The sequence below is a fragment of the Dasypus novemcinctus genome, chromosome 2, assembly GCF_030445035.2.
Source record: "Dasypus novemcinctus isolate mDasNov1 chromosome 2, mDasNov1.1.hap2, whole genome shotgun sequence".
Classification (NCBI taxonomy): domain Eukaryota; kingdom Metazoa; phylum Chordata; class Mammalia; order Cingulata; family Dasypodidae; genus Dasypus; species Dasypus novemcinctus.
Window position 1 is genome coordinate 92,812,782 of NC_080674.1, and position 24,657 is coordinate 92,837,438.

At 35.8% G+C, this 24,657-nt stretch overlaps 1 protein-coding gene and 1 long non-coding RNA gene across 3 annotated transcripts in view; one reads left to right on the forward strand and one right to left on the reverse strand.

Moving 5' to 3' along the window:
* The window catches only part of CETN3 (centrin 3), a 35,693-nt gene extending 21,319 nt beyond the window's left edge, over nt 1-14,374 (reverse strand). For both annotated transcript variants that reach the window (XM_058276026.2, XM_058276032.2), the window contains exons 1-4: nt 14,244-14,374; nt 12,459-12,594; nt 10,587-10,701; nt 3,724-3,915 (exon numbers count right to left, since the gene is read on the reverse strand). In XM_058276026.2, the coding sequence (XP_058132009.1) occupies nt 3,724-3,915; nt 10,587-10,701; nt 12,459-12,594; nt 14,244-14,260 (460 nt within the window). In that variant the 5' untranslated portion in view covers nt 14,261-14,374. The remainder of the gene's footprint in view (nt 1-3,723; nt 3,916-10,586; nt 10,702-12,458; nt 12,595-14,243) is intronic.
* A 91-nt stretch (nt 14,375-14,465) lies between these two features.
* LOC131273314 (uncharacterized) lies at nt 14,466-24,327 on the forward strand. The gene is made up of 4 exons (XR_009180508.2): nt 14,466-14,547; nt 14,814-14,895; nt 17,303-17,378; nt 24,170-24,327. It is a non-coding gene; the product is annotated as an uncharacterized lncRNA (long non-coding RNA).
* Nucleotides 24,328-24,657: the final 330 nt, after the last annotated feature.

Below are 24,657 nucleotides of genomic sequence, written 5' to 3' on the forward strand. Positions count from 1 at the left end.
GCATTCAGTGAGAGCAGAAGAAACGTTTTAAGGATGCGCTGCTATAAATCTTCAAGCACTGGAGCACAGGATTGATCAACTCTGAGAATTAAAAGCAGGATAGTCTAACAAGGAATGCAAGAAATGCATACATTTTCTACAAACAGTTTCACAACAACTCTAAAAGAGGTGGCTTTCTAACTGACATTTTCTTTTAATGTCAAATGAAGCTAATGACCAAAATCTAATTTGAAGATGTCCAGTACAGAAGAAAAAAACCAAAAGACAAAAAATGAACAAAAGAACATATGGAACTTAAGTTCTGAAGACTTAATGAAATAAGCAAACCAGAATTCTCTATGCCACTAAAGATGAACCTTTAAAAAGAGAGTTCATTTAAAGTTAACTTAAGAAATGGAAGGGGTAGTAATTGAAAGCTCGTGAAGACCTGAAAATTTTCATAACCCAAAGGTTTTGAGTCCAAATATTAATATTAATAGCTCAAGAAGTCACTTAAATTTCCTCACATTTTAGTCATCCTTAAATATAAATAACTATATCAATATCCTTCCAAGGGCTACTATAAAAAATAGCTTACAAGTTTTATAATGCTCATATAATATTCACACAAATATAATGAGAAAGCACAATAATGCACAATTACCAACTACAATCTGAAAACATGAAGTGATAGGGAGTTGCTACTGTCTTACCTCCTCATGAAAGCATTCCAAGGAAATATATGTACAGTTGGTACAGTATCAATATATATCTACTGTAACCTATTCCCATCCAGGGCTTAATGTCAACAAACACTAGAGACCACTTGCTATGTTCAAGAAAATGCAGGGGAATACAAAAATGAATAAAGATGAGAGAGAAGGGAAAAAACCTACATTTAATGCTAGGCACTTTCAAATATCTTCAAATCCTAAATTCTTTATTTAATACAACCACTGTGGAAAGTACTACCTTCCTAATTTTACAAATGGGGAAACTGAGACTCATTGGGATTGAAAACTTGCTCAATTATACAAAGCAATTAAGTAAGTGACAGAGATTCAATGCAAATTCAGGTCTATATGACTGTAAAGCCTCTGGCCTTTCTATAAAGTACTTTCCTACAATAAGATTTGATACTGCTCTGAAGGGGTTTACAATACAACAAAAGCAGAGGTTCTTAATCTTTTTTTTGTTCCATGGACTCATCTGCCCCAGTCAGGTGAAAACCATGGACCCCTTATTAAGTCCACACTATACTGTGTATTATCTAAGAAATATATCACATCCATACCAACACATCCCCACAAAAATAATGTTTTGTTTTGAATTTCACTTCAAGCTCATGGACCCCTTGTTAAGAACCCCTCAACTAGTGATACAGACATGTATATAACTAGCAGAATACAGAGTATTAAAGTATCCTCTAATGCTATCGGCCCTCAAAGGAAATCTCATACTTCACACCAACAGAGACCACTGTTGAAGTCTTTTGAAAGAAAAAGATGGTGTTTAAAATGTACCTGGAAAAATGACTAACATTTTAGCAGACAGAAACGGGCAATGAGAGCCTTCTAGGATTAAAAAACAGCATGAAGAAAGGCACAGCATTAAAAAAAAGCATTTTCATAATAGAGAGCATTTTGTCAAAGTTGTATACATACGGGAAATGAGAGTTTAAGTATTAAAGTAGAAGAATACAGTAGAAAATAAAACTACAGGCAAACCTAGGCAATACTGCAGGTCCAGTTCCAGACCACCACAATAAAGTAAATACTGCAATAAAACAAGTCACATGAAATTTTTGGTTTCTAAGTGCATATAAGAGTTATGTTTACACTATACTGTAGTCTATTAAGTGTGCAATAGCAATATGTCTAATAAAACAATGTACATACCCTAATTAAAAAACACATTATTGCTAAAAAACGGTAAGCATCATCTGAGCCTTCAGTGTATAATTGTTTTGCTGTGGAGAGTCTTGTCTCAATGTTGATGGCTGCTGACATCAAGGTAGTGGTTGCTGAAGGCTGAGGTGGCTGTGGCAATTTCTTAAAATAAAACAACCATAAAGTTTGCCACATCATTTGAGTCTTTCTTTCACAAAACGCTTTTCTGTGTATGCAATGCTATTTGATAGCATTATAGCCACAGTAGAACTACTTTTAAAATTGGATTCGATTCTCTCAAACCCTGCCATTGCTTCATCAACTAAGTTTATGGAATATTCTAAATCCTTTGCTGTCATTTCAACAATGTTCACAGCATCTTCACCAGCATAGGGAGGTGAGAGAGAGAGAGAGATGGGGGAACAGCCAGTCAGTAGAGCAGTCAGAAGGCACACAACATTTATTAAGTTCACCATCATATATGGGGTGTCGTGTGTGGTGCTCCACAACAATTACTATAGGAACATCAAAGATCGCAGATCAACATAACAAATAAAAAATGAAAAAGTTTGAAATATTGACAGAATTACCAAAATGTGACAGACACACAAAAAGTGAGCTCATGCTGTTGGAATAATGGTATAATGGACTTGCTTGAAGCAGGTTGTCACAAACCTTCAATTTGTAAAAAACACAGTATCTGTGAAGCAAGATAAAGCAAAGCGCAATAAAACAAAGTATGCCTATAGATATTTAAGGTAGGGCAGATCACAGAAGGCCTTGAACTTTACTCTGAGGGGGGGAAGAAATATCCTAAGTGTTTGAATAGGGAAATTACTTCATGAGTCTTGTATTTTAGGAAAGGAATACTATCAATAGACTGAAGAGGAAGAAGATTTAGGATTATAGGCAAAGAGGACAATTAGGAGGCTACTACTAGACTGTAAACTCTGCGAGGGCAAGATTACATCTGCCTCTTCCACTGGTATAGCACTCATCAGTACATAGGACAGGGTATCCAACAGAGACCCAAGGAAATAACAAATGAGACTATTTTAACATTCCTAGCAAGAAATTAGGACCTGAAGTAGGACAGCAGCAGTGAACAAAGAAATAAAACTGATTCAAAACATTTGAAGGACAGAATCAACAGAACTTATTAATAGCCAAAAATGTATGTAGGATGAAAGAAGGAATTAAAGATTAAATTTTATTAAGCATGGCTAAAATTTTGTTAATGTTTTACTTCAGAGAAAAGTAAAGTACCTTTTTCAAGTGTGGGCCCTCACATTACTATATGTCTAGTTGGTTTTAAAGGTCTGTTTTAAGGAAATGGACTTGGCACAGTGGTTAGGGTGGCCGTCTAACACATGGGAGGTCCGCGGTTCAAACCCCGGGCCTCCTTGACCCATGTGGAGCTGGCCCATGCGCAGTGCTGATGCACGCAAGGAGTGCCCTGCCACGCAGGGGTATCCCCTGCGTAGGGGAGCCCCACGCGCAGGGAGTGCGCCCGGTAAGTAGAGCTGCCCAGCGCGAAAGAAAGTGCAGCCTGCCTAGGAACGGCGCCGCCCACACTTCCCGTGCCACTGACGGGAACAGAAGACATAACAAATAGACACAGAGAACAGACAACCGGGGGAAGGGGGGGGGATTAAATAAATAAATAAATCTTTTTGGGGAAAAAAAAAAGGTCTGTTTTAGTCAAAATTAATTATATAAAATGTTTATGCAAGAAGGCCATTCATTGTAAGAACACTGAATAAAAACAAACAGTTTGCAAAGTTATTTGGTTTTAGAAAAATTTACTATATGTGTAGTATCAAGAACACTTGAAAACGTTTTACTTAAAACTTACTTTCTCCATCACCATCTTTATCAAACTCGTCTATCATAGCCCGAAGTTCTTCATCACTCATGTTTTCACCCAATTCTCGGGCAACACGTCGCAAATTCCTCAGGCTTATTTTACCTGAATCATCATCATCAAACAGTTTAAATGCCTTCAGTATTTCTTCATGTGGATCTCTTTCCAATATCCAGTCTGTCACTATTGTTAAAATAAAAAACAAAAAAACTTGCATAATCACCAAGACATTCATTTATGAAGTTAACTAAGCAGTAAATAAGAATTAAAGCTGTAAATCTGTCAACATTTAGTCTGAAAACAAAACACCAAATTAGAGCCCAAAACCCTGAAGATACAAACCTGAAACTATAAATAACAAATTCATATTCAAAAGTTTAACCATTATCAATAATTTTTCCTACTATAAGGCAAAACTTAAAGTTCTGTATTTACAGCATATTTACCTAAAGTCTACTATTATTCTACTATTATTAAGAATTGCATTAGGCTCCACTAATACTGAACACATAAGTCTAGATTTTAATCTAGTTTACAAAAGACATACCAAAAAAAGAGAGAAAATTAGACAAAAGCTATTGGATGATTAAGACTAATACTAACAGTGAGTCTTCTTCAAATTAACCCAACTTAAAAATAAATAAGAAAAAACTGACAAATTAACAAAACATACTGACATCATTGATATAGGCATAGTCACAGACAACAGGTGAAAATTCCACTGGTACCTTTAATGTTAGATGAGCCTACCAGTTTTCCAAAATATGGAAAGCAGTTAAAAAGAATGAATCTTGTAGAGAAAAAAACTCTGGGAAGGAGTTCTCTCTAAAGTCAGATTCATTTTGTTCAGCAAAATAATAATCTTAAAACAACTAAAAATACAGGAAGCAGACGTGGCTCAACTGATAGAGCATCCGCCTACCATATGGAGGGCCCAGGGTTCAATACCCATGGCCTCCTGACCCGTGCTGTAAGCTGGCCCACGTGCAGTGCTGCAGCTTGCAAGGAGTTCCGTGCCACGCAGGGGTGCCCCCGCATAGGGTTGCCCCACACACAAGGAAAGCCGCCCTACATGAAAAAAGCACAGCCTGCCAGGAGTGGCACCGTACACCTGGAGAGCTGACACAGCAAGATGATGCAACAAAAAGAAATGCAATTTCCCGGTGCCACCTGATAATGCAAGAGGACGCTGAAGAACACCAAGCAAATGGACAGACTACAGACAATGGAGGGGGAAGGGGAGAGAAATAAATTTTTAAAAAACTAAAAATAAATGTGAATAATTTCAGAACTGAATAGCAACAGAACATTTTAATATGTTTAAATATAATATGATTAACAAACAGTAAACATTTTCAATATTACTGCAGTCCGTAATCAATCCCTAACAACAAAAATTGAGGCTATAATCTGTGACATTAAAATATTTAAGCTAAAAGATAAAATTCTGAAAATAGGCAAGTAATTTTACATGCTGATCTAGTACTGCAGGAAAAGGTACTCATTACTTTCACTGTGTTGTTAAAAATAACTCAGTCCAGGGGAGAGGATGTAGCTCAGTGGTTGAGTGCCTACTTCCTACTTTCCAAGTCTGAGGTCCTGGGTTCAATTCCTGGGATATCCTAAAAAAAAAAAACTCAGTCCTGTTGAGGGTTACAGAATCATTAGAAACTTACAACTGTTTATAGATGCTAAGTGTTGGAACACTTAATGAACCCAACAGAAAAAGTTACAATTAATTCCCAATAAGCTATTGTTTTGCTGTTATTTCAACCAAATAGAATAAGCTTTAGAATAAGTTACTATTCAAGCCGATGTTATATCATCTACACATATATTCAAGTCTTTTATCTATTAATTTCATCCAAAAAGACTTCCAAGTAACTAATTGAAGTATATTACTATAAATATGCAAATCACCAAAGCTCATAAATATTCAGTCAAAAAAGAGTTGGCATATATACAGACATAACACCAAAATAAAATACCACACTTAACTCTATGGCTCATACTCAATTTATTTTGAATCAAGTCCCAATAAGAAAGCAGGACAGGGAAAAAAAAGTGCTAAGAAATTTTCTTCACCAATTAAATAATTTACATGACAGGTGAACCAAAGAAGCAGCTTGCTGAAAGTATTAATGTACTTAAGAAGCAACAGGGTGATCTGGGAAACAGATGGGGTTCCAAGATGCATAAATCTTTATCCCACTGGTGCTTTAATTGTGCTAGTTATTTCAGACTTACGTTTCTATATACTTTTTTTATCAGTACTCTAAGAAGATAGAGTACTTGGGAATTATAAATTCCCATCATTCTGGACAGTTGAAACACTACCCAGTATATAAATTTATGATGACTCTCCTCCATGCCGTCACAATATTTCTCTTCCACAAGGTAAAATTTAATTATAAGAAGTATGTTTTTCAATGGAAATAAGCCAACAGACTTGCAAGCAATTAAGCCAGGTTTAATCTATTTCAAAAAACTCCAAATTTCTATTACAGTAACTATATTTTCAAATGATTTAATAGTAATATCAAAACTGCATTTCATCAATATAATTGCACCTTACACATTATAAAATGGATATAGCAAATTCAAAATTATCACATTAAAAGTCAATCAAAAATCATTAAAGATAATTTGACTGCAACATATTGGAACACAAACTCCTCCCACTATCACCAAGCTAGCTACTGCTAGCTACTTTCCCCAAGTCCCCCAAAGCAGACAGCATTAACATTATGAACATTATCATCAATAACAGCTAGTACCCCATATTTGAAAACTCTGAACTGCTTTCAATCCCATAAACCTAATCAGTGATTAGATCCCTTAGTCCTCTAAGAACATTACCTATAGTTTTACTCTGAAATGTAACCCTTCTCTTTTCATCCTTACTATTCTCAGCATAAAAATTCATTCTTTCCTGACTTCAGTCTCTCTTCTCTCCAACCCAACTTCAATACTCTCATCAGAGTTTCCTTTCCAAAACATATCATATCCCCTTGCTTAAAAATGGCTGATGATCTTCTGCTGAATAAAGTCCAAACTCTACATGGGCCAACCCTAATTTCCAGACATTTCCCTAACCTTGAGCCAAAGGAACTACCTGAAGTTTCCCAAACATGGTATACTTCTGATCCCGCTCTTTGTTGTTGCTGTTTTTGATGCCTGCGATGCCTTTCTCTAACCCTCCTGCAATCTTCTTCTTGGGATGAAATCCTATTCATATTTCTAAAGATGTAAATTTTAAATCTCCTCTGGAACATCTTTTTCAATTCCTCTAGAACAAAAATTAGCAAATCTTGCCTGTAAAGGGACAAATAGTAGTAAATATTTTAGGCTTTGCAGACCACAAGATCTAAACTGTGAATACTCAACTCTACCAATATAACACAAAAGCAGCAAAAAAACATGGGTATATCTGTATACAAAGGGCAACTAGATTTGGCCAAAGGGCTGTAGTTTATGTTCTCCTGCCCTAGACAAAATTACAATTTACCACATGGTACCAATTTCTCCTAGAAAAAGAACTTTTTAGTAACCTTTAAGTAATTCTTATCCCTCACCACAACACAGTCGCTAACACCAAGAAGCTCAACAAATGATTGTTAAATAAGCAAAATAAAACCAATAATGCATTTATTCCCAATAGGCAATTACATAAGTAAGGCATACCAAAAATAGAATTTTATGGATTGAATCATGTCCTCCCAAAAGATATGTTCAAGTCCTAACCTCCAGTCCTGTGAATGTGAACTTACTATAAATAGACTCTTTGAAGCCATTACTAGTTAAGATGAGGCCAAACTGAATTAGGGTAGATGCTGAGTTAATATGGCTGGTTCTTGAAGAGACAGAAAGACAGCCATTTAACTGAGGCAGTTATTGAGTTATGCTGCCTCAAGCCAAGGAATGCCATGGATTGCCAGTCACCTACCAGAAACCAGGGGAAAGGCATGAAACAGATTCTCCCCACTAAGAGAAAGCATGGCTTTGCTAACTCCTTGATTTTGAACTTCTAGCCCCCAAAACAGTGAGATAAATTTCTGTTTAAGTCAACGAGTCTACACTGTGACAGCAGCCATGGCAAACTAGACCAAGTATAAACATCTGATTTATGCTGGTCTTACTTTAAAGACAGCAATTCCCAAAACACCTGTTGCTCACTAGGTTCAGGCCACCTTGCCTCTAAACTTAAATATACTTTCAGTATTTTTATAACATTGGGAGGAATCCAACTAAGTGCCAGACTTCCTCATCTAGAAATGCTTGGGGGACAGTATCCTTAGACAGTAACAGATGGTACAAAAAAACTAAAGACTCAAAGCTCTGAATTGTAGTTACTCATCCCAAAGCATGAAGCATATTCATCTGTGGTCAGTTATTATTCAAATTTAATCAAGAAATGGGGAAAATACATAGTTATTGATTCTTAACCAGTAGTAAAAAAACTGACTTGACAGCTGGTAGTCTCAAAAGGTAACCCTAAGATAGCTAAAGTATGTGCTGAGCCTGTCAAATGTTCAGTCAGAACATTTATTTAGCCACGGACATTTATTCTAGAAAGGACGGCAGAATTTCTGTGTTAACAACATGGAAAAGATGGGGACTATAGGCAGGGAATGGTGGCATGAGACTCTGGACTCAACTATTAATAAACCACAATTTTTAAAATTGCATTCATGTACAACATTGTGGTTATACTAAAAGCCACTGATTATAAACTTACACAGATTGTATGGTATGTGATTATATCTCAATAAAACTGCTGAATGAATAAATAAATAACTGTGCAAGAATAGCCAGAAATAGCAGTTATGTACAGCAGGGGAAACAGAGAGATTGAGATGAAGAATTTTCTTTACTTCTTTGCCTGTTTTTTCATTATTATTGTATCATTTCATTATATGAAATAATGAAAATGCTCTAATAATGACTGAAGTGATGAATGCACAACTATATGATTATAAAAAATACCACTGATTGTACACTTTGGATGCATTGTATGCTTTATTAATGTATACCAATAAAACTAATTTGTTTAAAAAAATTGCATTCACTTAAGATGAAATATCTCATAAAAATATTAATCACAACAATATAGTGCTTTAAATAGCCTGCAACCGAGAAACACAAACAGAAAAATATAGAGTAAAATTTCCATATCCAGTAATGCATATATGATTATTTCCAGTCTTCTAAAAAAATGAAAGATTTCTTAAAGTAATAATAATGACAGCAAGCACTTAAATAGCAATTACTACAGTATATATGTTAGGTCCTTTTCTAAATACTTTACATCATTAACTTTATTTAATCCTCATAAGAACCTTAAGACATAGTACAACTATCCCATTTTATAGTTGAGGAAAATTAGACAAAGAAAATTAAAATAACCAAGTTACATAGCTAGCAAGTAGCCAACCCAGGATCAGAATCCAGGCAAGCAGGTTCCAAGGTAGTATATGCTAAACCACTACAATGTAATAAATGTACTTGAATTATATATAGCTCCACCCTAATAGTACCAATTCCACTATATCCTAACACCTTTCTTCCATAAATAAACAATCTAAGTTGAAACTTGGCACACTCTATAATCATAAACTCAGGAGAGCTTCCAAAGTGGAAAATATAAGTGGCTATCTTCCTCTTCTAATTCTACAAATTAGAGGGGGAAAAAAGAATATGCTCCCAACGAGGACAAGCTGCCTCTAAAATAAACAAACAAAAAGGATCTTCTGTGCTTTGGTTTCTTTCTCTTTTAGGTTTGTTGTCTACCTTACAAAATATAAAAATTAATAATGCTATGTTATTCTTTGTGTCTATTACATACCATGTCTTTCTGTTTCTTTCCCACACTGTCTCATACTGGATATTTAAAATAAAGGGTGTATATGTGAGCATAACTGAATTTGTTTTCAAATTTTTTAAATGACATCTATCAATAACTTAATATGTTCATATCATGCCTCATATAAAGTGTCATAACTTCATTTATAAAATTAATAAAGGTAAATCTGATTATACATTCTATGCATACTTTAAGCAATATATTTATTTATAAAGTCATAATATCAAAGTCCTTGCCTATCAGAATCTTCTACTCTGAGAAAGCTTGATATACATATTATAAATAATTCACTAAAATAAAATACGCAAAAATTCGACCAGATTAAACCCCAACTCATTATCTTAAGTTGACTGTGCTAAAACATTTTTCCTGCTTCCGCTCAGTCAACTGCCTCCCTTACTACAACTCTCTGCCCACCGCCAAGTCTAAACAGATGACTTAATTCACAAAGATCAAGGTCATCCAGACTGGGTCTCCCCTCATAAACTCTGTCAACTAAAAGGCATAGGCTTCATATACAGGCAAAGATACCAACTGCTACCAGTTTCCTCTTCTACCATTTTGCCAACGAAAAAAAATTGCATACCAGAAAGGTCTTGGGAAATATTTTCCAAACAGCGGGATACCAAAATTTGTGTTTTACTGAGAGAAAATAAATTTTGTTCACCCTTTTAGTTTTATCACATAATAGAAAAACATACTTGGAAAGCATCTTCCCATAAAAAGCTACAAAATATCTCCTTGGTTAGAATCTTCAGAACAAAACAAAAAAAACCCCACAAAACTATATATTCCATAGCATAGCTGTAAATCTTTTTTTTTCCTCTGAAAATCAAGAAAAAGAGCACAAAAAGAAACCACACCCACCTGAATAAGATACATTATAAAGCCAAGTTCTATAATAAAATTCCATAACTCACAAAATTTTTAAAATGCTGATATTAACCAGACAATTACAACTGCTGATTATAAAGACTATTAAAATACACACCAACTTCATTAAAATCTTCAAAGGTGATTTTTCCTGTGGCTTCTCTGTCATAATCTTTAAGAATCTTCAGAACATCAGCTTTTTTTACATCAAACCCCAAGGCTCTCATTGCCACCTTTTGGATTAAAAGGGAAAAGCAAATTATAAAGCACTCTTTACAAAAGTGATTTCCAATTCTTAAATAAGTTTTTACATCTAAAGAGATAACAGCACATTACTAAGATATATAATTCTTTTGTATGTTTTACATCTCTAAAAAATTAATTTAGTGTAGTCATTCTACACTATTAAAAGTACAAAAGTTTTGTCATTTTTATATTCTTTATATGACAAACCAAGATTTTGCAAGTGTCTGTAGAATATGCTATATAATGAGCTTATAATTTAGTGTACAAATAATTTTAACAAGCTGTCTGTTCAAGGGACTAACAAGCAAAATGGGAAAATGAAAGATTATTTCTTAAAGTAAATACACTTTCAGCATTTTTATAGCATTGGCAGAAATATTAAAAAGTTATACAAGTCTAGCAGAGATAAAACATTAAAGGAAGAACTACCATCAGACCCTACATCATTAGTTATCAAGTCTAGTACCCTGAGTTTAAAAGAAAAAGACATCTCCTTACTAGTAACAAGGAAGGAGAGCTACAGTTCTCATTAAAAGTCTTATTTGTAGAAATTTTGAGTTGTTCCTTGACAGATGAGTGAAAAAGAGTAGAAGGGCATTTAGAAAAAGATGACTGGTATTAAAACAGACACTGAAGTAAAGAACAGGCTTGAAGAACAGTAAATAGAGAAGCTTACCTGAATGGGTAGAGTCCTGGCAGAAAGAAGTTAAATGAGAAAAGTGGGTAGTAGTAGAAGTGTAGAGGGCATTCAAGGGAAAACAAAGGAATGGCAACTTTATGCAGCATGCAAGAAGGAATTACCAAAGATTTATTAGCAATGAACAATATGGTGAAAGAAGAATTTTAGAAAGATGTCTCCAATGGTAGTGTACAGAGTGAACTAGAAGCGGAGAAACCCTTTAGGAATTATGAAGTATGAAATAAGGTCCCAAACCAAGATGCTGACAATATCAACAAATTTAATAGACATTATAAAGGAACAAATGATCAAATCTGGGTGACTAAAAAAGCAGTAGGAAGCCAAATTGAGAAAATTGAGAAAGCCAGATTTTTAAATTATTTCTAGCCTGTCACTCCATAGTTACTTTCCCTACTCCAAATTCTTATACTTAAAAATTGTCTCCTTACAAAGTTACCAAAACTACCAATTAAATATTTATTTTCATCTATCCATAGGCTACAAAAAATCTCAAAATGCTACCTTTCTCATGTGCCAAGTACAACACCTACACTAAACTAAATGCCAAATTTCCCTTCTATGTCTATAAATAATAGCTTTTAATACTGACATTTTTCTCCATTAGTATTGTGTCAACATCTGACATGATTTATGCTGTGGAATCAGAGAAAGTAGATTGAAATTGTGTTACTAACATGTTCAAATTGAAAAACAAATAACACTCTCCCAATCTGGAAAAAAAATAGTGGAAAAACTAATCCAGTAAGAACAGTTACACTCCATAGTGCGAAACCCTTTACTTATGTGACTCAAAAACAAGTACCAATGATAGGAATGTATTTTTACTTTTAAAAATGTGTTTATTTTACCACATAAAAAGGATTTTCTAAAAGATAGATTGGGGAACTATTCAGTTTTATTATGGCATCTTACTATGAATGCTTAAAATGGTTTAATATTTCCAAAACCAATTTAGTCAAAATAATTATTTAGAAACGTATTTCTAAATAACTGTCAAAAATGTAAATAATTTTAAGAGATATAGTTTCTAAAGCACACTATTACCTTTAATTCGTGATAATCTATTGCTTCATCTTTGTCTGTATCAAATAGTTCAAAAGCATCTTTAATTTCTTGCTTCTGCTCCTCAGAGAGTTCTCTTCTTTTTTTCCTTTTTGTTTTGTCTACTACAAACTCATTTCTATGAAATGGAAAAAAAAAAAAATCTTTAGACCAATTGAATCCTATTCACTTATGCCTCTAAATTACTAAGATTGCAAAAATATGAAAAATGAGCCAGTGAAAGATTGTCTAAATTTTTAAGTATTTTAGAGAAAAAGAAATTTTTCTTATATGAGTCAAGACTCTGTTTATTCCATGATATATAGATTTGACCTTCTTAATAAAGAACAGTGTTACAAATTATTAAAAGAAATGAGGGCCTAACTTTCCTTACTCCTCTAATACCACTAATATTACTGTGGAAGAAACAAGAATTGCGTTTAAGAAACATTGCTTTTTTATCAGAAACTCCAACCAAAAAAAAAAAAGCACCTGTATTTTTATTTACATCATTCTACAGTATATAGTGTTTAAGAAAAAAACCCTCCAAGTGAAAGTGAAATTCATAGTCCTTATAATTAAGTGCTGAAAATTACCAAACAAAAACTATGCAATTTCTCAATTAACTTGCAAAGCCTTTTGGCACTGCAAGTTGGAAATGTTTTTGGATTACACGTTTTAACAGTTTGGCACTTTTTTATAATTTCTTCCATTGATTTTAACAAATCATCCAAAATAAAGACTCTAAACATCATATTAAATGCCAAGTAAATGGTCTTCTAGGTTTCATTTAACAAATTATAAGTTAATTTCTCATAAACTCTGGAAAAGCCTAAAGAACAAAAATGTATTTTAAAAACCAGAAATATCTTGAGATCTAAGTGTCCCAAATTTTCAAATGGGCTGCAACACTTGTATACGACCAACTTTTGAACGATAAAAGAATCCTATAAAATTTCAAAATGTAAACCCAGTTTATTAGAACACATTACCTATTTGCATTTGAAGGTCATTTTGGCTCTGAAATACACACACGCACACAAAAAAGAAAAGCAAGAAGAGATGGCTAGACAGTGAAGTATGAGAAGGATTTTCACAAAAGACGCTGACTTCACACAAGCTTGGACATTCCCTGGTTTCAGTCATTCCTATCCCAAGATTCCGAAAGGAAAATCCGCAAACGACAACTGACCCCATCAATGGATAACACAATTATCCCTCAGCAGAACACAGCACCTTTTAGAGTGGCCACCTAGATATTAAGTGGAGACTGGGCTGGGAGCGGGGCGAACAGGTGGAGGAGCGCTAGAGGCTAGAACTGAAAGGTAAAGCAAGAAATCCAAAATAAAGAATGCCTATTAGTCACTAAAACAGGTCCCCAGTTATACCGTTTACTATGGTAGAAGAGGAAAGAGTTTCGCCATATTTCCAGATGTATGGCTGAGTGATTACATCCGGGCAGAGAAAGTGGAGGCTGGAGACTGACAACTAGAAATCCCGCGAGAGTTAATTTCCTCCTCGTTCACGACCACCACCACTTTTGTGGTGGTCCAAAGTCTAACGGGCTGATAGAAAAGAGCGCCTCAGCAGAAATGCACGGGACTCTTTACCGGCAGGACAAAGGGATCCTTGGGTGAAGGATCCGTACTCCAGAAGTTGGCCAAAGCACCTTCCCCATTCCCGCCTTCCCTTCTTCCTCGGCCCCTGCCTCCCTTACACACACACACACCGGCACATCAGGTAACGCTCCGGGGCACAAAAAGGCACTGCGGCCTCCTCATTACCCACCTCAGAGCTAAACTCATTTTCTCTCCGTCTTTAACCCCCTAGTCAGGGGGACACAACTTCCACAAGCCGCTTAACAGACTCCAACGACCACAGAGCGTCGTCAAAGACCGCCCACAAGATACAGTTCTGAGTGAGATTGGTTGAAAATCACAGATGTCCTGCCCACTTGGGCGGGGCAACCAATGGTCCTCTATTCTCATTGGGCAAATTTAGCATCAATCAAGGCAACTTCCTGGCGGCTATTCCCTTACTGCCGGATTGCCCCTTAGATTGACCAAAAGCTTTTTCCCTGGATTCTTTGCAGGTGAGGCCTAAGCCCCAGTGTGGCAGTTTAGGCTGCAATGACTGAACTTTCCCTCAGGCTTGGAGGTTCTAGGCCTGCGTGGTGTATCTGGAGATTGGCGAGGCATCTCCAAGAAAGGGAAAGGAAATGAAAAGCTGTAGGGTATTGTCTAGTCAGATCAGTGTTTATTAACAAGGGGTCCATGAATCTGAATTGAAATTTAGAAAACATTCTTGTGGGACTTCTTGTTGTGGGTATGATATATATTTGTCTTTTTTTTTTTTTAGATGCCGGGTGCTTGGGATTGAACCCGGGACTTTGTACGTGGAGAGCCGGCACTCAACCACTGAGCCACAAGGGCCTCCCTGGGTTGGTTTTATTCTTTGTTTTGCTTGTTTGTATTTCCAGGAGGCACAGGAAACTGAACTGGGACCTCTTGTGTGGAAAGGGGGCACTTTCCACACAACTGCTTGAGCCACACCCACTCCTGATATATTTATTAAATAATTCGCAGCATAGTGTGGACTTAGTAGGGGGTCCATTGTTTCTACCTGACTGGCAAAGGGGTTCATGGAACAAAAATGTTTAAGAACCCCTGAGGGTTAGATGGGGGAAGCATCTGGGGCACAAGGTCTGTGGACCTTGGCCCCACTGTGTTCTAAAACTTTACGTAGCCTGTATACCTGGGGAGAGTGTGTAAACTGCAGATTTAAATGCCTCTTAACCCCGTTCTGATTCCAGTAGGCATGAGTCTACTCCCTCCACCCCCACCCTTACAACCTGTCCGAGTGTTTCTGGCAGGTGCTATAGACTATATTCTTGGATAGTCACCCGGTTGGATTATTAGGCTATTTACAGTAAAGCTGTACCTAACATTTTCTCTTCTTCCCTTTCTTCCTCATTTGAATGGATTTGTTTGCTATGTCCCTTGTTATTTTTGAGTGCTGTAATTGCTTTTACACATGATGTACTCTTCACTACAAAACTAAGTTTTGCCAAGCTCACTTTAGTGTTTAATGTATTTACTATTCCTCTCTTCTACTAGGCTGAATTTCTTGAAGCCAAGGATTGTATCTTCCATCTTCTAGTGCCCAATATAATGTCTGATGCATGGTTGCTCAATAAATACTTGTTGCATTAAATCAGGGTTCTTAACCTTTTTTGTTTCACGGACTCCTTTCCAAGTCAGGTGAAAGCCACAGACCCCTTACTAAGTCCACAAATACTGTGTATTATGTATTTAATAAATATATTACACCCACACCAACACCTCCACACAAGAATAATGTTTTTTGAATTTCATTTCAAGCTCACAGTCCCCTTATTAAGAACTCCTTCATTAAATGGAATCTAGCTGTGAAACCTCACAAACTACTAAACTAAGTTGCAAACCTTATAAGCAGAAGATAGCTTGGCAGTGAGTAGAAGATGAAAAGAAAGTATTATAATCTTCTAAATGTTAATATATATAATGGATGTATATAAAGGTTCAGAAAAGAAGAGAACACAGCAGGGTAGGAGAAAAGCTTGAAGAAGGTGTCATATATGTTAGGCCTAAGAGGATAAGCTAAATTTGGAAAAGAAAACAGTATAATGGAATAAAACTGAAAATTAATACCAAAGGATAGCCCAAAGAGAAACAAACAAAAATTGAAACATCAAATTTTAAAGTACCTTTATAAATCACCTTTAAATCTAAATGGAAAGCAAAATTGCAATTACACATTAAAAATTAATTACAATGAAAAACAAACATTAAAACTGCGAGATATAGGTCAAGCTGTGGAGGAAAGTCTTTTTATTGATAAATAGGAAAGGCTAAAAATAAACCAAGCATTATTTGAAAATAATAGAGATGAAAAATAAACTGATTGAAATTAGGAAGAAGAAATCATATATATAAAACAGCAACAACAAAAGAATTAGAAAACAATTTTTAAAAAGGAAATTGATAAAATAATCTAACAAATTGATAAAGTATCCTCATAATCTAGTAGATACAGCAATATCAATAAAATTGAAGGATTTATGGGAAGTGTAACAAGCAAGACAATATTGCCACTAATAAGGTTGGTTGCTTAAAAGGGAAATGTAAAAATTGTAAATATTTTATACAACTTTATGCTGCCAATAAATTTTAACATAAAAAATACTTTTCAAGAGAAACAAATTATGGATTGCTCAAAAAAGATAGAAAACTGAATTAGGTCAATAACTGAAGAAGAATCTGAAAAACAGATGCCAAAAACCTATATCCCAAAATAGAAAGCATCTAGCCCACTGGGATTTACAGGTGAGTTTTAAAATTTCTTAAAGAAAAAAGATAATTCCTATTATTTAAACTCAAAGCAGAGAAAATGATGGAAAGCTTCTTACCTTAATTTTTGAAGCTAGTACAACCCTTATAACATGCTAAGAAAGCATTCACAAGAACAATTAAAATCACTTCACTAAAACATTTAAAATCACTGAATGCCACCTCCATGATGACAGAGATTCCACACATGTTGCTCCCCACTGTATCCCCAATGTCTGGCTAATAACTGATGTTTTTTTATTTTAAGATTTATTTTATTTATTTATCAGCCCTCATTGTTTGAGGTCACCATCTGTTCTCTGTATCATTTGCTGTGCACCCATCTGTAGGAGGCACCAGGAACTGAACCTGGGGCCTCCCATATGGGAGAGAGACACTCAATCACCTGAGCCACCTCAGCTCCCTGGTTTGTTTTGCCTCTCATTGTCTTTCCTCTTTGTGTCTCTTTTGTTGCATCAGCTCACCATGCCTGCCTGCCACACCATCTTACCTTCTCCAGGAGGCACCAGGAACCAATTCCAGGATCTCCCATGTGGTAGGTAGAAGTCCAATTGCTTGAGCCACATCCAGGTCCCTTATGTTCATTTTTGAGCATATGTGTAAAAATCCTAGATTTTAGCAAGATCAATTTGGTATTGTCTTAAAAGAACATTTGCTATAACCAAATAGAGTTTATTTCAGAAATCAAAGATAGTTCAAAATATGTATCTCTATTAATTCATCATACTTCTAGGTTAAGGAGATCATCTCTGTTGTTGTTTTTAAAAAAGCATTAACTAATATTCAACACCATTCCTAATTAAAGATATATTAATCAGCTAGATCTAGAAAGTATTTTTTTAACAGGATGAACATCAATGAAGAACTGGTGTTTCTCAAACCTTGTCCCTGAAACCCAGAGTTCTGTGAAATGTTTATGATCATTTTGTATAGAATAAGTTTTGTGGGCAAATAATTTGAGAAAAGGGATTTTAAAACATTAAACTAAAATAATTTTATTTTATGATATTTTAAGGGAGGGTCAGAGAAATTACATACACTGCTTCTGTTCACATTTTATAATAAGAATTAGTGATATGGCCATTACTTGCTACAAGGGAGACTGGGAAAAGAAATCTCTAGCTAGAAAACAATGTGCCCTGCTAAAACTTGGGGTCGGGCCATATATTACTAACGATAAGATTAGGCATTAGCAACTCTGCCACAGAAATCATTAAAGCAGTTAGAATACCATCCTTGAAATTTTAGTCAATAATGGAATAAAACAAGAAAAAGAAATGACAATTAACATTATTTGCACTTGACAGGATCTCTTGGAAAAATTCAAGAGTTCCAAGAAATCTACTGGAATTGATCAAAGAAGTCAGTAAAGTGACTGATTATCAGACAAATTTATAAAATCAATAAACATATTTATAAATATAATAAAATGATTAATAATAGCAATATGAATTTCCTAGAAATAAACTTAACGCACCATAGGGTTAGTACGTAGAAAATCACAATATTTTATTACAGGACTTGAGAATTAATAAATTAAAAGGCAATCCATACCTCATGAGAGCCTCCTTATTGCTCAAATGTGACCTCTCTCTAAGCCAAACTCAGCATATAAATGCATTACCTTCCCCCCAGCATGGGACATGACTCCCAGGGATGAGCATCCCTGGTACCGAGAGATTACTACCAAGCACCAACTAGCAATGCAACTGGAAAAAGACCTTGACTAAAAGGGAGATAGGGTAAAGACAAATGAGTTTATATGGCTAAGAGACTTCAAAGTGAGTCAGGATGTCATTCCAGAGGTTATGTTTATGCTCGTCTCAGCAGGATCTCATTGACTGCCACAGTAAATATTGCCTCAGATGGTGCTCCTGGGGGCCCTGGAGACATCCTGACATTATAGGAAGGGCAGATAGCTCAGGAGTTTGGTGCCCTGCCAGTGGACCCTACTTTGGAATTTATGCTCCCCAATATGATGGGATTGGACTCAGTTGTAGTTTCCCTACATATGACTCTTCTGCCCCTTCTATTTGAACCTATAGTTAGTACTAGAGTTGATAGGTTTATGTCCAAGAGACATAAATCTTTGGGCTTTCCATGTGCCAGTCAGGCCCTGAATCTCAGCAGAGTTGTAACTTTCCAGTTCATTGGACTCACCTAGGACAACTAACAAAGAAATGATGATGGTCAATAACCATCCCAAGAAACAGAGAGAGTCTGCCACTGCAAGCAAGATAGTCCCATCCATCTGCCCCATGGGATCCAAGCCCCCTCTCAATTAGAGGCAGAGTGGGCATCACCATCTGTAGTAGTCAGCCAAAGTGGTGCTGATGCAAAATACCAGAAATTGGTTGGTTTTTAATTGGTTGGTTTTTATAAAGGGTATTTATTTGGGGTAGGAGCTTACAGATACCAGGCCATAAAGCATGTTACTTCCTTCACCAAAGTCTATTTTCATGTGTTGGAGCAAGATGACTGCTGATGTCTGTGAGGGTTCAGGCTTCCTGGGTCCCTCCCTTCCAGGGTCTTGCTTCTCTTTCCTCTGTGAGCTTACTTCTTGGGACTCCAGCTTAAGACTTCAGCATCAAACTCCAACATCAAAAACCCTCCAACTCTGTCCTTTGCCATGTCCTTTGCCTACTGGCACAAGAGGTTTACCTGATTACTTAATTAAATGACTCTGAATCCAATATAATTTAATATGCCCAGAGGAGAAGATCAGTTTACAAACGAATCCAATATTTCTTTTTGGAATTCATCAATAATATCAAACAGCTTCACCATCCCAGAATCCTCAGGATTGGGGAGTGAACAATGGACTAGAGTAGACTTACTGTTATTCTACTATAGACTTATTGTTATTCTAGCAATGGAGGAACTTTTATCATTGATGTGGAGGCAGTGGCTACCAGAGATTCTGAGGGTAGGCAGAGGGGAAAAATAGGTTTAATATGGGGATGTTTTTAGGACACTGGAATTGTCCTGATTTATGTTACAATGATAGATACAGGCCAGTATATATTTTGTCATAACTTACAAAATTGTGAGGGAGAGAGTTTAAACTATAATATAAACTATAATCCACACTTAGTGGCAATGCTCCAATATGTGTTCATATATTGTAATAAATGTACCACACTAATGAATGATGTTGTTAATGTGGGAAAGTATGGGAGGGGTAGGTAGTGGGACATATGGGAATACCCTGCATTTATAATGTAGCATTTATGTAATCTAAGTATCTTTTAAAAAATTAAAAAAATAAAAAGAGGCAATCCATACTTGATTAAATATTGTGAAAATGTTGATTTTATACCCTAAATTAATCTGTAAATTTAATGCAATCAAATTTTTCTTGAACTTAATGAAATTGTTCCAAAGATCATCTCAAAAATACATAGAGTATGGTATAAGACTATATCTCAATAGAATTGCTTTAAAAAACAAAACAAGAATCAATGCAGATAATAGGGTTGTATATGAGAACTCTATACATGATTTTTCTGTAAACCTACAACTTTTCGAATTACAAAAAATAATGTATAGAAATAACATATTGTGTACAGGAATAATAATAAAATAAAATTGCTCTATAGGATATTTAAATGCATTTGTTCCTATCGTATTCAGAATAGTAAGTCCAGGAGCCACAACCAAATATATTTCAAACCTGTGTTTTAGTTTGCATTTATTTGTTTAGCTTCCCTCCTAAAACCTTAAGGAAACAAGAGCTTAAAAATTAATTTCTAATACTGAAATACATAAAGAGGGAATACCATCAGACTAGATATTTCAAGAGATACCTGTGACACTATAAATAGAACTTGTTTCACAAAATTTGTGGTAATTTATTTCAGCAATAATAGAAAACTAACTTCATAATCCAATGAAAAGACAAAGGATACATACAAAGAGGACTTGAGGAGAGCAGATTTGGCTCAACTGATAGAGCATCCACCTACTATATGGGAGGTCCAGGTTTCAAACCCAGGGCCTCCTGACCTGTGTGGTGAGCTGGCCCATGCACAGTGCTAATGTGCACAAGGAATGCCATGCCATGCATGGATGTTCCCCACATAGGGAAGTCCCATGCACAAGGAGTGCGCCCTGCAAGGAGAGCCACCCTGCGTGAAAAAAGTGCAGCCTGCCCAGGAGTGGCACCGCACACATGGAGAGCTGACGCAGCAAGATGACGCAACAAAAAGAGATGCCGATTCCTGGTGCCATTGACAAGAATGCAAGCAGACACAGAAAAACACACAGCGAATGGACACAAGAGCAGACAATGCGGGGGGGGGGGGGGGAGAGAAATAAATAAAAAATAATCTTAAAAAGAGGAGGACTTGAAAGCAATTGGTCTAAATTAAGTCAATGATCATTTACAAGAACGTTTACAAGAAAAATTTGAATGGATTCCAAGCAATATATAAAAATGAATAAAGAAAAGGTGAATGAGTTCAGTGACATAGTGAACAAAGCATGTATTTCTTCACTATAAAAGAATAGAGAAGGTAATTAGAAAGTCTTAAAAAAATAAACAAGATTTAATAAAATCATGGCTTAAGACTCACATAAACTAAAATAATGCAATACCAGGCCTGTAGTAAATGCAATAGTATGCCACCCAGCTTCCCCTTTGCAAGACCAAGGAATTTGTTCCCCCAGCTTCTGGGAGTTTGACTGCTGAAAGTCATATCTGAGCTCCTCCTGGGGAATCATCCTTTACTAAAGATAGCTGCCTCACACAAGATTCTGCCCCCTTGCTGGGGTCAACACACATCCAAAGACTGGTCAGTCAATATGGAAGAACCAATGCTGGGCCCTTTTGCCTAAGTTCAGGTGAACTCTGAAGGGCTATCCCAACTGCATCAGTCCCCATAGAGTTGACCAAAGCTCCTATTATGAATGCATCACACTTCAACTTCTCCCTTTGCCCAGTTCTGCTTATGTCACTCCCTCAGAGGTCTTATTTCTGAGACCACTCCCCAGTAAACCTCAGTTATGCAAATCTCTGTCTCATAGTCTGTTTCCAGAGAATTTAACCTAAGACATGGGCAAATGATGGAATATAAGAAGAAGAACGAGAAGAAAGAAAACAAATCCATTGGATCAACACAAACAGTTAGGCAGCACAGCCTTAGAGACTCAGATTTTCAAAGTGAAATAGAGATCATTAAAGAAAATGAATGAACTTCTTAGAAAGGAAAGATAAGACAGAGTATTTCAAATTGGTTACATCTGGGAAATGGGACACTAATTTTTTATTCTCACTGAGACAAATTGCTTTGCAGTGCAGCTAAACAATAGTCATTCTACCTCTTTTCAATAACATTATTATATAATAGTTTGTCTATCCATTCAAATCCCCAGGCAAAGATTTAGTTTTCTAGTATTAACTTTATTTTTCAAGTCTATGTCTTAGCATCCATATCTCTTCAGCAAAGAGAAAAAAAGGATATAATACAACTTTGGAGTAATGAAAATATTATGTATCTTGTTGTAATAGTAATTACATGATTGTAAATGTTTGTCAAATTTTTACTGTATGCAAATGGTACCTCAATAATCTGATCTAAATGGAAATCAAATAAATAAATAAACCCAAGACAAGTTAAAAGGTTAAATGAAAAAAAAAATTAAAGAGACAGATGAGTATTTTTATAATCTTAACATTCAGAAACTATTCATCAGTATAATTACCATAATCAGAACTACAAAAGTATGATAGATTTGGCTACATGAAAATGTAAAATTTCTATATGTTTTTAAATAAATCAAATACACACCATATTATAACCTGTGTTTAACTCTAGAGAAATGAAAGGGAAAAAGGGAATGAGGTCAAGAAATACCTTTTCAGGAAGCGGATTTGGCTCAACTGATAGAGGGTCTGCCTACCACATGGAAGGTCCAGGGTTCAAACCCCGAGCCTCCAGATCCATGTGGTGAGCTGGCCCACGTGCAGTGCTAATACGCTCAAGGAGTGCCCTTCACACAGGGGTGTCCCCTATGTAGGGGAGCCCCTCAAGGAGAGCCACCCTGCGCAAAAAGCGCAGCCTGTCCAGGAGTGGCGCACACACGCGGAGAGCTGACGCAACAAGATGATGGAACAAAAAGAGACACAGATTTCCTGGTGCCGCTGACAAGAATGCAAGTGGACAAAGAAGAACACACAGCAAATGGACACAGAGAGCAGACAACTTGGGGGGGGAGGGCGGAGGGAGAGAGAGAAATAATAAAAATTTTTAAAAACCTTTAAAAAAATACCTTTTCAATGCAAATATACACGTTTGACAATAAAATCAGTAAAGAACAAAAAATGTAAAAGTAAAAGAAAGTTAGGCAAATCATAAAATGGAAAAATATTTGCAAAAATATGAACAAAAGATTAATATTCTGCATATCACTGAAACCTGTTTATTTGAGTAATTTGATCTTGCCTGTTGCAAACCAAAATTAAGCTAATTTTTCTCCAATCACTGCTTTCAGTTATGCTTTATCCAATTTTCCTTTCCTGTTGCTTGCTGTCTAGGGCATATCTTACAGTTTTCTTTTCACTGTGAGTTTTAAGAACAAGTCCCATTTCTATCATTGTAGTTCCTTTTCTGGTATTAAAATGTCCAGTCTTATTTATGTCAAAACTACATCTGGTTCATTACTTCTTCCTAATAGTTTGATAAATGGTTTGGGATGATTGAGTACCATGTGGGGGAAAAAAGGTAATTATACCACATACCTAACATGTAGATAAATTCCAAATGGACATATAATTAAATAATTTAAAAATGAAATAAAAGAAAGTACTACAAGAGAGTGTAAGGAAGTCTTTTATAATATTAAAGTGGTGAAGTCCTGCCTAAATATGACACAAAAGCCATGTGCTATATAAGAAAAGATCAACAAATTCAACTCCATGAAAATGAAAAAATTCTGTATGACAAAGACTGCATTAAGCAAAGTATACAGGCAAATAAACTAAAAGTACGAAATTGAAGGTAAGAGAATTGCATTAAAAAGGTAGTAGGACTATCAATTAGTGACAGAGAACTGTACTGCCATAGAATTGTATCTCCAACGTAATGCCACACATATGACTTTCTATTTCCAAAAGAGGTCATATCACTTTACATTGGAGGGAATCAGGGTGTCACCAGTCTGTTATAGTGGTGAATTTTAGATCCCCAATGGGGGTACTACCAGATTATATGTCTGCTTTAGAATTCAATATGAAGTACACAAACAACATAATCTCTTACATCTTCTAGCTAAGAATGTTTATTTTGAATTTAATTAAACTTTTAAATCTTAACTTTCCACTTGTAGGAAATATAAAAGAAAGAACTACTTTTAAAAATGTACCACCAGAAGAAATAAATCCAGAAGGTGAAACGTTTTATAGCACAACTGGCCATTCTCTTCAGCAAGATCAGTGCATGAAAAACAGAAGACTATGCTAGATTAAAGGAGGTTTAAGATTTCAACCAGTTATAATGTTTTGTCCTGCTTTAGATAATATTGGTTTAGACAAAGCCAATGTAAAAGGCCTTATGAGGGAAATGGATGTGGCTCAACTGATAGAGTGTCCACCTACTATATGGTAGGGTCCAGGGTTCAATACCCAGGGCTCCTGACCCATGTGGTAAACTGGCCCACATGCAGAGATGCTGTATGCAAGGAGTGCTGTGCCACGTAGGGGTGCCCCACACGCAAGGAGTGTGTCCTGCAAGGAAAGCCACCCCATGTGAAAAAGCACAGCCCACTGCACAGAGAGCTAACGCAGGACTGGCACTGCACAGAGAGCTAACGCAGCA